We start from the raw sequence: 15,902 nt of genomic DNA on the forward strand, positions 1-15,902 counted from the left end.
CGCCCTCTCCTTTGCCTTGCCACTGGCTCGCTCGACGGATATTCAATAATCAATTAACTACCCACTGGGTTGGGGCCACTTGGGATCAATTCTTCTTCGTCTACCACTATGACGCCCAACCCAACAGCCTTGTAAGCTACCCTCAAAATTCCGCCAGATCACCATTGCACTTCGTTTCCATCTATTCTACATCTACTAATCGCACCCACCTCCAATCTGTATTTGAACAGGTCTCTCTACCGACGGTCCCTCAAGCTTGCCCTCGATTGGGCCGTCCATCGTCATCTATGGCGTGGCCAGGCTGTCTATATCCGTTCGCTCTTTGATGCAAATAGACATGTGAGGGAGCCTCGACAACAGAAAGTACGACACTACACTGTTCAACCATAATTGATGTATATATGTATATGTGGGCTTGGGGTTATAATTGACGCATTCATTAGGTTTTATTCCGCGAGACCGAGAAGTTGCTGATAGAGTGGAAACATCCTGATCCGTATAGAGCCCCGACGGCACCAGGCGGTATGCATTTTCCCCTTTGATGGATGAATCAATTGCACCGCGTAGTTTTTGCTTCCTTTTTTTTAACACGTCACTAACACTTCGTTGCGTAGGGAGCAAATACGAGCGAAATTCCGAATTACCAATTCTACCATGTACGTGGAAATACGTGTATCTACTCTACAACCGAATCATACTAACTGAGGTTTTAAATAGTGGGCAAAGCACAACATGAAATAATGGAGGAAGAGGAACAGCGAATTAGAGAAACTTCAAGACTTAACCAGGAAAAAGCACAGAGGCAGAAAGCAGATGAGCAGGAAGTGATCAGACTTGAAAAGGAATAGAACCTTCAGTGATTTTGTTTATGTGTGTATGTGTAACACTGGGTTGAGTATTTTTTGCTATAGAGAAAGGAAGAGACATCCTCAGTATAAGTCCTTTCTATGTATATAACTAAATGTTTCCTTTGGGTTTTCTTTTCCAATAAATTATCTCTCAGTCACTGATTGCTTTTGTCTCAAGCTAATAATGTCCACCGCACAGATATGAGTGCTGACTCTGATTGCTCATTGATAAGCCTCTAAGAAAAGATTTTACATGCAAATCAGACCTGTATATTCCATTTCAGTCCTAATGTACATAGCAGTCTCAATTGCACTTCCTTTGTTGGATTTGTGACCAACCATGCATCACAAACCCCCACCCCCAACATTCAACCTTGGAAGTTCCAAGGGTTGGAGAAACCCGCATCCTCATGTTTTGTCAACTCGCGTTCCATAAAAACTTGCAAGGCGTGGTTGATCCCGGAGCGATATCAACGAAAGCCAAGCCAGTGGGTTTCCTGACGCGTCCTTATTAGATATAGCAGCTGGGAGAAACGCGGATTTTGTTCTTCAATTCTGAATCACTGATAAAAATGCGGGCAAATGCTTCACTCACACACGTTAATGAAAGAAATGGGGGGGAGAACAAGTTGGAAATAGAATAATCACTCTTCATTTTTTGAAGAATCAAGCTATAAAAACGCAAGATCGCCAGCACGCGTCAAAATATGCTTTCGTGGGCGATGCGCCGCTTTAAATACCCCCATCCGCACCGATTTGCCGTCGAGACGTAATGTACACCAGTAAAAACAAACAGGAGCCATAAAAACTTTGCCCAACCAGAATCCCATGATCACGTCAGAAAACCCATACTGCGCCGAAGAACAAGAACAAGTAGAAAACTCGAAAAGACATGAGGTGGAGGGGGAAATTAATCGATGGAAAACAAAAGATAAGAAAATCTGCTTAAAGTTCAAGACTGGAGCTAGGGTTCTTTCCTGACTTGGGGGTCTTCTTGGGGAGCAGATTCTGGTGAATGTTGGGCAGGACACCACCCTGGGCGATGGTGACATGGCCAAGGAGTTTGTTCAATTCCTCATCGTTGCGTATGGCGAGCTGGAGATGACGGGGGATGATACGCGTCTTCTTGTTGTCACGGGCGGCGTTACCAGCCAATTCGAGGATTTCAGCAGCCAGGTACTCAAGGACAGCAGCGAGATAGACGGGAGCACCTGCCACCAACGTGTTAATTTCACAATATAGCATAAATGACAGAACCCATAAAGGGGGCGACTAACCAGCACCAACGCGCTGTGCGTAGTTTCCTTTGCGCAACAGACGGTGGACACGACCGACTGGGAAAGCTAAACCGGCCTTGGAAGAGCGGCTGGAATTCGACGAGTTAGATTAGATTCATACAATGGAATAAGGATGTTATGTTTGTATCCCGCAAAATCCGAGAATGGATGTCACATACGATTGCGAAGTCTTGCCGCTGGCCTTTCCTCCTGATTTGCCTCCAGTCATTTTGAGTGGTTTGGTTTTGGTTTTGGTTGAGAGAGGGGGTGGATACAGAAGCGTAAGTGGCAGTAACGTGAGCGGTAGAGGACGTGAGGAGAAGCAGAGTCAAACTGGAATGTGGAGAAGAAACAGAGAGGAGGAGAGAGAAGAGAGCAAAGAAGGGCAGGGAGGACGAGACACTGGTTTATAAGAAAACACGGCGTCGGCTCTTGTTGGGCGGAGTCGCAACCCAGATCACGCAGGCGGGTCACGGGATTCTCGCTTAGCTGAGCTCGATCAGCCAGATCAATCCAATCACAGGCTCTCATTTGCTGTGTCAGCTTGTTATGGCGTCCTGCCCGATCCGGTAAGCGTGGTAAATGGCGCTGATACCGTCCCGTACGGCCCAGTATTGTCGCGTGGCCATACAAACCACAGCCGCCACGCCCCTTAATCATACGGATCATACGAAACTATTACCGTATCGAAATTCTGCTTCCTTCACCCACCTCAGATCACGCTGGGTGGACTGGCGCTGTTTGCTGCTGCTATAAGTACTCGCCCCCCGCCAGCTTCCTCGTCGCGACTCTTGTTCTTTTCTTCTTCCTCTCCATATCCCGCTAACAACCGTCCCCCGTCGTTCATCTCCGCACGTCCACGTTTGTGTTTATTCTCAATCCACATTCGCCTCTACCAACTTTTATTTTTTTAAATTAAAAATCAAACAACCAAATCACAATGCCACCAAAGGCCGCTGAGAAGAAGCCCTCCACTGCTGGCAAAGCCCAGCTGGCAAAGCTCCTGAGAAGAAGGAGGCCGGCAAGAAGACCACTGCTGCTGGTGGCGAGAAGAAAAAGCGATCCAAGACCAGAAAAGAGACCTACTCGTCCTACATCTACAAAGGTATGTTATATATTTCCCTGTCGCTGCTCCTTCTCTCACCCATAAATCGAAGTCTTTCTATATGACGCGATGGAAGCGTGCTAACGCGTTTTTTTCTCTTTTGTCCTTAGTCCTCAAGCAAGTCCACCCAGATACTGGTATCTCAAACCGCGCCATGTCCATCCTCAATTCCTTCGTCAATGGTATGTCGCCTCATTCACGTGTCCCGTAGGAGCGATAACTAATTCTTCTCCTAATAGATATCTTTGAGCGTGTCGCCACTGAAGCCTCCAAGCTTGCTGCATACAACAAGAAATCCACCATCTCTTCCCGAGAAATTCAGACTTCGTAAGTTTGCTCGTTCCGCAACACAATCCAGCACATCGCATCACTAACAAAAACCCTTTCACAGCGTGAGACTCATCCTGCCAGGTGAACTTGCCAAGCATGCCGTCTCTGAAGGCACAAAGGCCGTCACCAAGTACTCCTCGTCCGCCAAATAAACGACATTTTGTTTTCTTGCTTTCCTTTTTCTACTATATGATTTTGCTTTCCGTTTTAATTCCTCACGGTCAAATGTCTTTTCTGCGGCTCAGTGAGGTGGTTACGGGTGTTCAGTGGGTTTTTCTTTTATTTTAACGTTTCATGGGACGGCTTTGATTTTATTTCCTGTTCAAATTTTCTTTTTGTGCCGATGCCGCATGTTTATGGGTTGCAATTCGTATCGGTGTGATGGAATGTACAATAAATTACTGGAATATGGAAGGCAATCCGGCATGGGATTATTGGCCACTGGCCCTTCCTCGATTAAAGCAGCAAAATAAATGTGCTTTATTCTCGCGCAATTTCTCTCATCGCCCCGGCCCTATTTACATTTTGAAAATCAGCCACCAGGGATTTCGGCATCTTAATTTCCAGACGTTCATAGGAGATCTTCGTGCGGTATACGATACTTTGGTAAATGGCTCATTTCCATTCCATTTGCTAAGTACAAAATCCAATGATGATATTGCAGACAGCCCATGCCAGTCATGACGTGAAAATGGCGGTTATAAGACCAGGATATCCAAAATGGAGAGAAAAGCTTCACCCCCCAAGCAGAACCATAACATGCGCGTTATTTTGATATATGTAGGAAACTGGAGCTATCCCCGGGGTCTTCGCGGATGCTCACATCATTATCGTCATCAACACGCGCATCGTGATCGTCACATTTGTCGACATCAACATCGTCATCGTCGTCGTCGTCATCATCATCCAGCGCCTCCACTTCATCAACCGCCCCTTCTCTCTCCGGCCCATGCCCACCAAACGGTGACTTCTCCTTATCAAACACGTGTATGATAGCTTTCCCTGTCCCGATCATTGCGCCATTGTGCACGCTCCTCTTCCACGAATTCCAGTCATCCTCATCACGAATCAGGAAGCCAATCAGCATACTGGGGTCCATATCCTTGATATGTAAACGCCGCAGCCGGCGCGTGTGGTAGGTGTTCAGCTCTTCAGTGGTGTACGGTCTGTCGCCCGCGTCGCGGTAGACGAGGGCTGGGCGGGTATGGTGCGGGTCCAGGTAGAAGAAGTGGGAGCCTTGGGCGCCGATGAAGTAGTGGGAGGAGGAAGGGCGGCCACTATGAATTTATTTTTTATATATAATATGAGCATTGTGGTTAAGCCGGAAAGGCGCACGGGCTCACCTACCCAGCTATCCCTACGGACTGTGGATATTTCAATACGGCCTTGAGCGCTTCCCAGTAAACGGGTGTAACGCGATCGATGCCCAGCCTGATCCCCAGGAGGATTAGGGTGGGGTGGACGTCTGTGCTCGTGCCAGCACCTGCTATTGCCCGGAATCGATCTTCGTAGACATCTGAGCCGTCACTTGTGACGTAGACATTGAGGCCAGCGTGTTCGCATTCGCTCGATAATGCTCTGCAGGCTATACTTTAGGTCACCGAGATGACAACGAGGGGGATAGGAAAGGCCACCTACTGTATGCATCTTGCTGTTGCGGACGGGCCAAACCATTCCCCAGGGTATTTGCCACATGCGGAAGCTCCGTGTTCCACGAATCTATGTATTGAAAAGGGGGCTTTTGGATCATCGGCAAATAGCGAGAGTAGCTTGCTTTCTTCCTTTATCTTGGTACCACGTCTCCAGTCTGCAGGGAAGTTTCCCTTTAGCCTCCAGATATGTATAGCAAATCATAAATACAGCGAGCGTACTAAGACCTCGCGGGCACAACATACCTCGACCTAGAGATAATATTGCCAGCGCATTTGCAAGCAAACTCTGTCCTGACCGAATCATACAGCCCCATCCAGTATCCGTCGTGAATCCCTGCGAATCAACCAGTTGACTTCTGAGGCGGACACCCAACGTCATGGCCGACAAAGCGTTCGGGTCGTTGGACTTGGGGATCAGCGGGAAGTTGGAGCGATAAGTAAGCCATATCTTTGATTCAAAATCATCGAGGAAAGCGTCTGGCCAATGCTGCTGTCCTTGCTGTCCCAGAGGGCTTGTTGATCCACGGTGGATTGCGAAGGGCAGTAGATGCCTCTGCGGCTTTGTAGCACTATCCGATGATCTTGTCGGGCTTGTATTTGCGGTCTGATCTAAGTGATTTTTCTGTTCATCCTGTGTCTTTTTGTCATCGCCGGCGTCCTTGGTGCCGGTATCAACCGCCTGGACATGTGGTGATGGTGGTTGTGGTTGCGGGGGAGTCAGTGGCTGATACTCTCGCCCGAGGCACCAGATGGGCGAGCCAGGTTCATCGTCATTCTTCGGCTCGGGATCCCAGAGGTACTGCACGATTCTCTTGTATTTTCCAATATCAACGTTATTCATGACGGCTGTCGGTTTAGAGTATATTGATACCCCATGGACGTTGGCGTCAACCGACGGGGTAAAGTCGGTCAATATCAGTAGTGATGGTTGTAGGTTGGGAATAGAGCACCTGACGGGAGAAATATATATATTTATGCGGATATACTAGTATATATATTCTGGACCCGACAAAGACGTCACCAGGACCTAGAGCTGTAGACAACGAAAACAACGGGGATGTAAACGCAAACAGCGTAGAAATGCAAAGGACACTGTGTAAGCCAGGTAATTACAGCAATTCCCTACATAGACCCGGTGGAGGTTGAGTGGAAATTGTTGCTTGTTTGAATCATAGAGTCATACAACTTGTCCAAGCTTCAAGACATCTGGGAAGCAAGCAAGAGCAACAACACCACCATGGCCATGGTCGGAGAGGTTCATATCTGAGCACACCTCTCCAATAGAGGCATCCATATAGCATCAATACGAATAATCAAATACCGGCAAACAAATGGCCATACAATAAATAACTATCTACAATTTCCACTGGAACTGGCTTATCTAAGAAGGGGGAACTTGTTTGCAGTGTTTGTCTGGAGGGTGAATGGTCGAGATTTGCACTTGTGCCGCAATGGAGAACGAGGAAGATGTGACAACTGTTGCAGCGTCAACATCACGGGCGGGGACAAGAATACCACACCCTCCCGCCGCTGCACCCGTGGAAGAGATCGCACAGTACCTCCTTGTTCCCTGCAACGCCCATGGCCAGGCCAAAAAGGACAAAGGCCGGAGCCGGAGGAGCCTACAGTCAGGGTTCTGCTGCCTTTGTCGTGGCAACACGGCAATCCCGCGCGAATCAACAGGGAGTTAATCATGCATATAATGCCTTCCCATATGCTGGCTTTAGTAAGCCCCTTGCTACTTGCTACATGACCCCGATATCGAGCTATCTCGCTGACTGCTTACTTGGTTCCCCAGGGAAAGCACCAGATGAGGTTCATCTTACCATGGCCCAGGAGGCTCGCAATACAGAGCGCTATACTAGCCGAAGAAGTAACCTCAATCTACGGTACAATGAAATAAGATTTGTCAGCGCTGGTGATTTGGTACAGGAGAGCCTCGAGGTCCCGAATGCACATGATATAACAAAGGCCCCGAACGTAGACCCACCGAGTACGATGGGCGAGAGAGATCTGGAGTCGGAATGTCGAAAGTGGTTAAATAACACAGTGGAGGTGGAAGCGGATCAGGCCGGAGCAGAGGAGGAGAGAGGAGTAAAAGAGGCTGGAGAAAAAGTCGAAGGATTGCTAGATGCCGACCGGGACTCCCAGGATATATTTTTCATAGATCGCGAGGGAGAGGATCCCGCGGAGAATATGCGAAGTGAAAATTCCACTGTAGCGCTTAACGTGTGCATGACTGCTCTATCAGTTTCCAGTGAAGATGAGGTGGTCTTCACAGGAAGGGGAAACCGATCCCAACGGCCTCCGGTTCACCGCAGCCAGAATCTTAATCCAAGTCGCCAACATGGACCCTCGATCCTGGATGATCCATTCATCCCGAGTTGTTGGGATGATGGAGATGACTATGAATCGGTGATTTCCGGCCCGGAGTCTGCGTCTAATAACGAATCGGATCCGGCAATAATCCATACCTCCGAGTCAACCCTACTGCATCCAGCCGGGCCCCCCGAATTTATTAACCTCAACGAAAAGGAAAAGCGTTCCCACGCGCGTAAACCAAGAAGACGAAGATCGCGCTGGGATTCTGATGATTCGGAGATCCTGGCTGATTATATCGCGAACATGATGGATGATAACACCAGTGATGAAGGCGAAGATGAAGGCAAAGATGCTGGGATAGGTCAGGTTCACGTTCAGAACCAGAATAAATCTAGCCATTCCAGCACGAAGTCATGGAATTCTGCGGATCTTGAAGACTTGAATGATCTCAGCTCCTCCGATGAACTCCCGGACGAGATTGGACGCATCTTTTCTATGAGGGAAAAGGGCAAAAGTATTCAATACTTGCTTACCGGCGTGGGCCAGAGTGTTGACAAAGCGCGTTGGATTCGAAAGGAGCTTCTTACAATGCCTAGCGCGTCCGAATTGATTCGACGCTTCGAAGAAAACGTCGCCTTGATTGAACCACGGCGCGAGAAAGTATCCGAGCCTTCGTCGGATCCTGGCGAAGAAGAAGAAGAAGAAGAAGAAGAAGAAGAAAAAGATGGTGATGATGAAGATGATGATGAAGAAGAGTTTGATCAAGATTTACATGACGGTATGAAACAAGATTTGAATGATGAGCAGATGGCTCGTCTACTTCAAACTCAAGACTCGTTTGGGTTGGGCACCGATGATTTCTTACTCCTCGATGGGAATGGAGGCTTTGGTGGCTTCGACAATTTCTCCAGACCAAAATTCTCGTACGGGTCATCATTATCCAAACCGAAAAAGCGACGAAACCGAAACGGGCATTTCCCCTCCGCCTCAGCTTTCGCAGACGCTCTCGATAAAGATCCATACGGTGGATTCGACGTTATGGATTTCGATCGTCCAAGCTTAAGGAAGAAACCAAAGGGCCGCCGCCATGCGCATCAGTACGACTTCGACCTTTCTGATAGCGACTTGGTGCGTGAACTGCAAGCTTCCTGGGAAAACGACCGAAACAAGAAGAAAGCAAAAAAGCAGGAGCGCGAGGAACTAAGGGCACAGGGGCTTTTGGGCACAAAATATGGAAAGATAGATATGAAGGCGAAATATACGGAAGGCATGAGCATTGATGATGTCAAGCTGGAAATAAGGGCCTTCCTAGCATCCTCTTCCCAGAGGTATGATACCCTCCCCCATCTGTCTTCTATTTGAAAATTACTAACGGGCACTTGCAGCCTTTCACTGCCCCCAATGGACAAACGAAACCGCAAACTTGTCCATGAGATCGCAAACATCCTTTTACTCAAGTCGATATCGCGCGGTAGCGGCACCTCGCGCTTCCCAATCCTCACCAAGACATCCCGCACACCCACCTTGGATAGCCAAGCAGCCGTCCACCGAGTCGATAGAATCTTCTCCAGTGGGCGCTTCATGCGGCGGATGGATAGACCCTCACGAGGTGACGGTGGTGGCTTTAAGCCGGTGGCCAAGTCCCGTGGTGGTGGCGGTGGTGTGAAAGCTGCTTCGTACATGGATGGCGACGTGGTTGGGGCGTCAGCGCCGGAGATCGGGGCCGGGAATAAAGGCCGCGCGATGCTTGAGAAGATGGGGTGGAGTACCGGGACGGCGTTGGGCGCCGTTAATAATAAGGGAATTTTGCATCCTGTTGTGCATGTGGTGAAGAATTCAAAGGCTGGGTTGGGTTAGGGGATTGTGATTTTTATTTTTTTTGCTCTTGTTGGGGATCCTTTTCACCCTCGTGCTTTTTTTGTTGGTATGTTTAGCCTGGTGTCCAGGAGCTTACGGCATATAAAGAACCTTGCGATATTTATTATGGCATTGGATGCGATGGAGTAGACGAGTGAGAAATTAGACTAGAAATGGGCGCGGAAAAATATTTAAGCGTTTTGACGCGTTCTTGACGTGTCATCTGTTAGCGAACAACATCAACACTCTCCTCATCTCTCCGTGATGCATCTGTAGCAGCACCAATACATGGGCAAGGCTGGTAGTAGGCGCCCAACTTTGGAATAGGAGGGTTGTTAGAAAGAAAAGGCACTATATATCAAGAGGTTTTGATCAACCGCGGCCCGCCAAATAAAGGATCGCTATCTACATATATTCAAAACGCGAACAATGCAGTAAATCACCATCTACTTGAAGTCAAAAATAAGTCGTAATGGTACGTAAATCATAACATTTCAAAAGGTAATGAATGATGTCTCGCGCTATGCACTAAATAAAACACCCAACAAAACCAAAATAATACCCATACCGGTCCGTGGAAAGCGGAAAATTTAGGACAAAATCGTGAACCGCTCGTTACATGCCGCCGCATCAGCGCTTTGCGCCCTTCTTGCCGACTGCCCTGCCAGGCTGCTTATTATTAGGTTTAATGGCTGCCACGGACTGAGCATGGTCCAACGCCTTGATATGGTTAAACAGTTTGGTTTTTGAAGTGAACGAGCTTTTGCACGTCGCGCATGTAAACGTCTTGCCCTTCTTCCCTTCATCTTCAGCTGCAGCCGCAGCCGCAGCCGCAGCCGCAGCCGCACGTTTAGCGCGTTTTAACTTTGCTTTGCCTAGTTTTGGCTGTGTCGGTTCGTCGTCGTCGTCATTATCGTTGATGGATGTTTTCGATATATCTTCCGTCAGGTCATTTAGGCTGTTGTAATGCACTGTGTTGGTCGCGCTGGTTGTGTCTGTAGCGAAACGCTTTAGGAGAACCGCTCGCGGCGCGTAATCTTGGTCTGTATCGCTTGCGTTGGTGTCGTCTTCTGCTTCCTCAGGCTCTTGGGTTCGCGTTTGGGGCTCGGCTTCGCTTATGTTTGACTCCGGTATTCTAGGGTGGTCCGACAGGTCATCCACATCATTTTCGTGGGTTGGTTCAATGATGTCTTCCAACTCATCTTCTGTGTCTGGGGAAATGGGCTCGGTATTTTCTTGGGCGGAAGTGGCGGTGGATGAAAGGGTTTTTGCGGAATTCTGGATTGAACTAGATGTGCTAACGCCCGTCTCTGTTTCCATTCCCGTGCTCAATTGTTGAATATGTTTATCCTCTGCCCTCATTTCCCAACGAAGCTGCTTGACAGCCTTTATGTGTTTTTTACTCCGCTCATGGGCATCAAACTGCTTCTCGCTCTTAAAGTTTTTACGACAGACAACACACTCGAAATAATCCTGTTCAATCTCGGATTCGCTGCTGCCGCTGAACATATCTTCCTCTACCTCTTCGCTCTGTGCCCATTCAGGCACCTGGTGGCCCTGCAACTTTGCTTCGTTTGCAGCGCGTGAGCGCGCCGCCTGGGCCGCCGCCGCATCCCGGAGGGATTTTTGCCGCTCCTCTTCGCTCTGCACGGTGGCTTTGAAACGGGGATCTCGCTTCTTCACAAAGGCGACAAGCGACCGGACCGCGTCGTTGAATTCTCGAATGCCCTCGTCTCTGAGTCGTCTGTTCTCCTTCTCCATCAACCTGCGGACCCTTCTATCTGGGGCTTCGGAGTAGCGATATATATCCTTCCACGAAAACGATTTCTTTGTCGCAAACCCGCTCCATATCGAGTAAAACAGGCGGATGCTGTCATAACCGTCGTCTTTGTGGCCGAACGAGGGGTAGTCGACGGGTTCCAAGCCGTCCCACTGGCATGCCAGCTCCTCTTCTCGCGCCAGTGTCTCAAAGGTTTCCCGCAGGCCGCCAAAGAAGCCGGATGGTGCATCTGAGAAGTCCATACGAGGGTTGAATTTCATGATGAGCCTCGTTATATCCTCCGCGGTGGTCATCTTGATGTCATGAGAATACTGCGCAGCCGCCGTGGGACCATCGTGGCCGGCTAGGATGGCGTCTCGATGAGAGTCATACCAGGCGCGCTCCTGGGGGTCCGATAAGACCTCATAGGCGCCCTGGATTTGGGCGAAGATAGCAGTGGAAGCCTCAACATTGCCGTAGTTTCTATCTGGGTGGTGCTCGAGGGCTTTTTTTTTATAGGCCTTTTTGATCCTGTGCGGGGTGGAAGATAAGTAATTAGTCTCAGGGTTTACCGGTGCGCTGCTTATGACTTCGTAGCATGCTGATCCCAGCGACTAACGTTACGAATAAGATAGAGCATAATCATAATCAAATTGGAGGATGTAGCATACTCTTCGTCTGTAGCAGTTCGTCCTATACCCAGCAGCTCATAGTAGTCCGTCTTCCTCGTATCATTATCCGCAGCTGGGGCGCCACTGTTCCCCCCCGCAGCCGAGGAATGGCTCTGGCCCATGACCTCCCTGACGAAAGGCAGCAAGGGTGACGAGCTAAATAAAAAAAATCAAAGCGGGGGATTGGCAGTGACTTTGACCTACAGTAGGGGGTCGTGAACAATTGAATCAAGCCAGAGCCGTGCCCGCAATTTCTTGATTAGTCATCCACATGTGGTCAAAGTGTATGGTATTATGTTGGCCCTAGGCTGCCTATCACGGACTAGCGCACCGCACATATATGCCTCAGCTGCCTGCATGCTAATACAACCACTTAGACGTCCCACAGGTTATAGCCCGGATTGCTTGTTTTTTTATTAAACCTTCCACTGCCCATCTAACGTCTCGCGAACTGCTACGCTGATCAGCAGAAGGGATCCTGACGAAGGCTAGAAGAGCTTTGATCGCGGGAAAAAGATTAAAATTTGATTGATATAGGGGGGAGAATGCCTCCTAGAACTCGAGCTACCATGGGGATGGATACCCCAGCTAGCAATGATGATATTGAATACGAACCTACCACTACCCCTGGGCCACCGGGCCCAACACCAACAACCGATATCTTGATACAGATGATGATGGGATATTTGAAAAAGCAAGATGAATATTTGAAAAAGCAAGATGAATGTCTGAAGAGAATGAATGAATATTGGGATAGAAGGATGGGAAAATCCTTACAAAAATCAGCTGAAAACTCTGATTCTCTGTCAAGAGATCAAGAGGATATCAAACAAGGGGAGGATGAGATGGAACTGGCTACACAAGCCACTGTCACTGCTCCTCCATCTACTGAAGAACCCTCTGAAGAACCAACCATCAAAGAACCCCCTGCAAGAATCACCAAAGAACCCCCAATGAAAACCATCAAAGAACCTCCTATAAGAACCACCATGATGAGATTGGCCATTAAGAATACCACCACCAATACCACCACCACCACCACTGCCATCAAAGAACTTTTCAAACATCGATACTACTACCACGAACCGAAGCCTCACAGATGCCGAAAGGGTGAAGGATAGAAGGATAAAAGGATATAAAGAATAGCTTGATTTGATTGATTTCATGTATAATAGGATTTCTAGATAGATAGATATCTGTACGGCTGCTAGTCCGAGGGGAGGTGTTGGCCCTAGGCTGCCTATCACGGACTAGCGCACCGCACATATATGCCTCAGCTGCCTGCATGCTAATACAACCACTTAGACGTCCCACATATTATTGGTGCAATACGGTAATATATGCACTCTATTAGCGGTATTTTAAGTGTCAGTCGGTCATTACCCTGGGGTTACAGCACGTGGCGCGCTTTTCACACCCATTGGAGGGCTTGGCATCCAAGGTTGCTGCCAAATTGCCCAAAACGGAGTCATCGATATCCGTGACATTCGCCTTCTGCTTGTCTCGCTCATAAACGCCGGCCACGCCCAGGATCCGTTGTCTGTCTGCCGTCTGTCGCTTGCTAGACACCCCGTCTGAGGCTCGTACCGAGACAATATTTCCAGCCACTGCAATGTATATTTGCGCCCTGTCTTTTCCATCCTTCGTCTCTTCCAAGATATCGGGCCGCGCTCCAGCTCTCCGCGCTTCTGAGATGCGACAGCCTTGATGGTGGCGATTTTTCCCGAGAGAGATTAGTTATTAGAGAAACTTAAATAGTTCCCTGTTATTGTTGCACATAGAAAAGTTCCGTTGGAGTTGGTTGAAAAATACCCATTGTCTATCCGCCTAAGACAGCCCCGGTTATGAAGTTTGCGCATGACTACACGCAGATCCTCAACGCTGAGGATTACCCTTCCCAGTGGGTTCAGTCTGCAATCTCCTACAAGCGCCTCAAGAAATGTATCAAAAAGGTGCGTAAGGAGCTGCTGTCCCTGGGCCTACGCCCGGAGATTCTGAACCTCCTCTGGCACCAGAGTCAAGCGGCAAACGCGGCAGGGTATGATGGTGCTGGTGGTGATAGCCTGCCTTTCGGCTTCCAATACTCTCTGAGCAGTAAGTTTTTGACCATTTTGGGTTATGATATTGCGCTTTGGGTATGGCTCCTGACTATTTGTCGCAGAAAGCCCTTTAACGTCGTTCTGGCTGCCGAAATTGACCTTCGTCGTCGACCCCATGGATGGTTCCCCGATTGATGCCTTCGTCTCTCCTGAAACCCTTGAGTTCCTTCAACAACTGAACAAAATTCCGCTTCCGATACCTGCTGCTACTTTGGCTAGACTGGACTCTGAGTTGGGATCGTTTACCCATCATGGTTTCCTGGAAGTGGTTGCTGATGGGGAATTGAGCCTTGACAAACAGGGGGAAGCGGTCAAGAAGCTAGATTATGACGCCGAAACAGTGCACTCCGTCGAGATACCGCTCTCCGCTGACTCGGAATTTTTCCATATTCTAAACAAAGAGTTATCAGGCTTGGACGAGCTCCAAGAACGAGAACAAATTGGACTAAGTGAACGGGCTAAGGACTTGCGTCAACAAATCGTTAAGATCACGAAGCCCCAATTCAGGAGATCTCAATCCGCCCTATATGTGTGGCGGGAAATATTCCGACTGTATATAGACATGCAGGTTTTTTTCTGCACCGACGAGCAGGGTTCTGGCCAGAGAGACGCCGAAACTGCCAGCCGGAAACTGGAGAAATTCCAAACAACGTTAAAACAAGGCCGGCAGATCAAAAAGCTTGGAAAGGAGGGCCGTACCGCGCTTGAGGCCTTTCTGTGCATTAACAATGTTTTGTTGCAAAATCTAAAGTTCCAGGAGATCAATCGCACTGCCCTCACCAAGATCTTGAAAAAGTTTGACAAACGCACCGCTCTCCCAGCTGGGACTATTTTCCCAGAACTCATGGTTGTTGAGACGTTTTTAGCTGAAACTATGGCCAAGGCTGTCTGTTACACGATTTCCGAAGAGGTCCTTACTGTCATACCCCAGCTGGACGACTACCTATGTCCTATCTGTTTTAATATTTCGTTCAAACCTGTGCGACTGCGTTGTAACCATATTTTCTGCATCCGTTGCTTGGTTGTTATGCAGAGAGCTAAACAGAACAACTGTGCGCTCTGTCGAGAGGGTGTCGTAATGGAGGCTACAGGAGGTATGTTAATATGCATTTTCTCCTTCTTTTTTTTACTTTAGCTCTCGTTCCCACGAGCATTGAAGTCTATGTCCGCGACAATATATAACTGACTTGGTTGATGAATAGCAAACCTAGACAATGAACTTCTTGCATTCCTAGCGTCCAGTTTCCCGAAGGAGACGAGGGCCAAACAAAAGGAAAACGAGCGAGCGGCGACGATCGACCTTTATGGTAATTCTTACGATTCTTGCTCCGTGATGTAGTGTGCTCTCATTGCCCACTTTTACTTCTATTAAATTTTATTTCAGTGATAATGTTAATTATAATTAAACCGACGGGACCCATGATAGGAAGAGGAAGATTTGTCCCGTATTCCAAGGCTTCTCTCTGTGCCACTGGAGAAAAGGTAGAGCGGCCATCAACCGGGAGACAAGTACAGGGAGCTTACTCGCTTATTTGTCTTCTGTTGGGCCACCGGTACGGGGCAGGGCTAGGGGGGTTAGGTTGTGGCCATATATTGCGTTCAAGAACGTTTGATTCCAGAACACTACTCCTGCTATACTATTTGGTTTTCAATGGGTTATTGGGCTCTAGTACTGTACATTCCGTATATATATTCTGAATGATGGATGGCAGTTGTGAATAACGATATCATGAATATAATACTCCTAATTTATTAATGTATATGTTTTTTTTTGTATTCGCATTATAAGCCACGTAATTAATTGATATTCTTATTATATTATTCTTCCTTTCCACAAAAACAAGTCCAACCACTCTGGCAGTCAGCAGGTATGATGCAATCACAACTTTACTCTAAAGTCCGAATTACCACTTGGCTCTGGCATTGGCTCAGTTTGAACTGCTCCAACACAATAAAATTGGGGAGGCCTGCTATTTATTAGA

At 48.2% G+C, this 15,902-nt stretch overlaps 7 protein-coding genes across 7 annotated transcripts; 4 read left to right on the forward strand and 3 right to left on the reverse strand.

The window, feature by feature from the left end:
• Nucleotides 1-33: 33 nt before the first annotated feature.
• HCBG_08472 (LYR family protein) lies at nucleotides 34-1,006 on the forward strand (the record flags this gene model as incomplete). The annotated part of the gene is made up of 5 exons (XM_045435521.1): nucleotides 34-131; nucleotides 231-363; nucleotides 444-522; nucleotides 615-656; nucleotides 718-1,006. 5 exons carry the CDS (start codon nucleotides 109-111, stop codon nucleotides 846-848), a joined length of 408 nt encoding a protein of 135 aa, XP_045283621.1.
• A 466-nt stretch (nucleotides 1,007-1,472) lies between these two features.
• HCBG_08473 (histone H2A) lies at nucleotides 1,473-2,467 on the reverse strand (the record flags this gene model as incomplete). The annotated part of the gene is made up of 3 exons (XM_045435522.1): nucleotides 1,473-2,059; nucleotides 2,126-2,214; nucleotides 2,305-2,467. 3 exons carry the CDS (start codon nucleotides 2,352-2,354, stop codon nucleotides 1,794-1,796), a joined length of 405 nt encoding a protein of 134 aa, XP_045283622.1.
• A 207-nt stretch (nucleotides 2,468-2,674) lies between these two features.
• On the forward strand, nucleotides 2,675-4,177 carry HCBG_08474 (histone H2B; the record flags this gene model as incomplete). The annotated part of the gene is made up of 5 exons (XM_045435523.1): nucleotides 2,675-2,694; nucleotides 3,112-3,230; nucleotides 3,341-3,412; nucleotides 3,470-3,557; nucleotides 3,622-4,177. The coding sequence occupies 5 exons, from the start codon at nucleotides 2,675-2,677 to the stop codon at nucleotides 3,710-3,712; spliced, it is 390 nt and encodes a 129-aa protein (XP_045283623.1).
• Nucleotides 4,178-4,326: 149 nt separating this feature from the next.
• Nucleotides 4,327-6,053, reverse strand: HCBG_08475 (cysteine protease ATG4; the record flags this gene model as incomplete). The annotated part of the gene is made up of 3 exons (XM_045435524.1): nucleotides 4,327-4,837; nucleotides 5,199-5,367; nucleotides 5,456-6,053. 3 exons carry the CDS (start codon nucleotides 6,051-6,053, stop codon nucleotides 4,327-4,329), a joined length of 1,278 nt encoding a protein of 425 aa, XP_045283624.1.
• A 740-nt stretch (nucleotides 6,054-6,793) lies between these two features.
• HCBG_08476 (G-patch and R3H domain-containing protein c) lies at nucleotides 6,794-9,391 on the forward strand (the record flags this gene model as incomplete). Its single annotated transcript, XM_045435525.1, has 3 exons — nucleotides 6,794-6,938; nucleotides 7,011-8,862; nucleotides 8,920-9,391. 3 exons carry the CDS (start codon nucleotides 6,794-6,796, stop codon nucleotides 9,389-9,391), a joined length of 2,469 nt encoding a protein of 822 aa, XP_045283625.1.
• Nucleotides 9,392-10,021: 630 nt separating this feature from the next.
• Nucleotides 10,022-11,943, reverse strand: HCBG_08477 (meiotically up-regulated gene 185 protein; the record flags this gene model as incomplete). The annotated part of the gene is made up of 2 exons (XM_045435526.1): nucleotides 10,022-11,681; nucleotides 11,741-11,943. The coding sequence occupies 2 exons, from the start codon at nucleotides 11,941-11,943 to the stop codon at nucleotides 10,022-10,024; spliced, it is 1,863 nt and encodes a 620-aa protein (XP_045283626.1).
• Nucleotides 11,944-12,390: 447 nt separating this feature from the next.
• On the forward strand, nucleotides 12,391-15,649 carry HCBG_08478 (RING-14 finger domain-containing protein; the record flags this gene model as incomplete). Its single annotated transcript, XM_045435527.1, has 5 exons — nucleotides 12,391-12,931; nucleotides 13,218-13,370; nucleotides 13,658-13,915; nucleotides 13,983-15,014; nucleotides 15,123-15,649. 5 exons carry the CDS (start codon nucleotides 12,391-12,393, stop codon nucleotides 15,257-15,259), a joined length of 2,121 nt encoding a protein of 706 aa, XP_045283627.1.
• Nucleotides 15,650-15,902: the final 253 nt, after the last annotated feature.

The sequence above is a fragment of the Histoplasma capsulatum genome (assembly GCF_000150115.1).
Source record: "Histoplasma capsulatum G186AR genomic scaffold supercont2.16, whole genome shotgun sequence".
Taxonomy (NCBI): Eukaryota; Fungi; Ascomycota; class Eurotiomycetes; order Onygenales; family Ajellomycetaceae; genus Histoplasma; species Histoplasma capsulatum.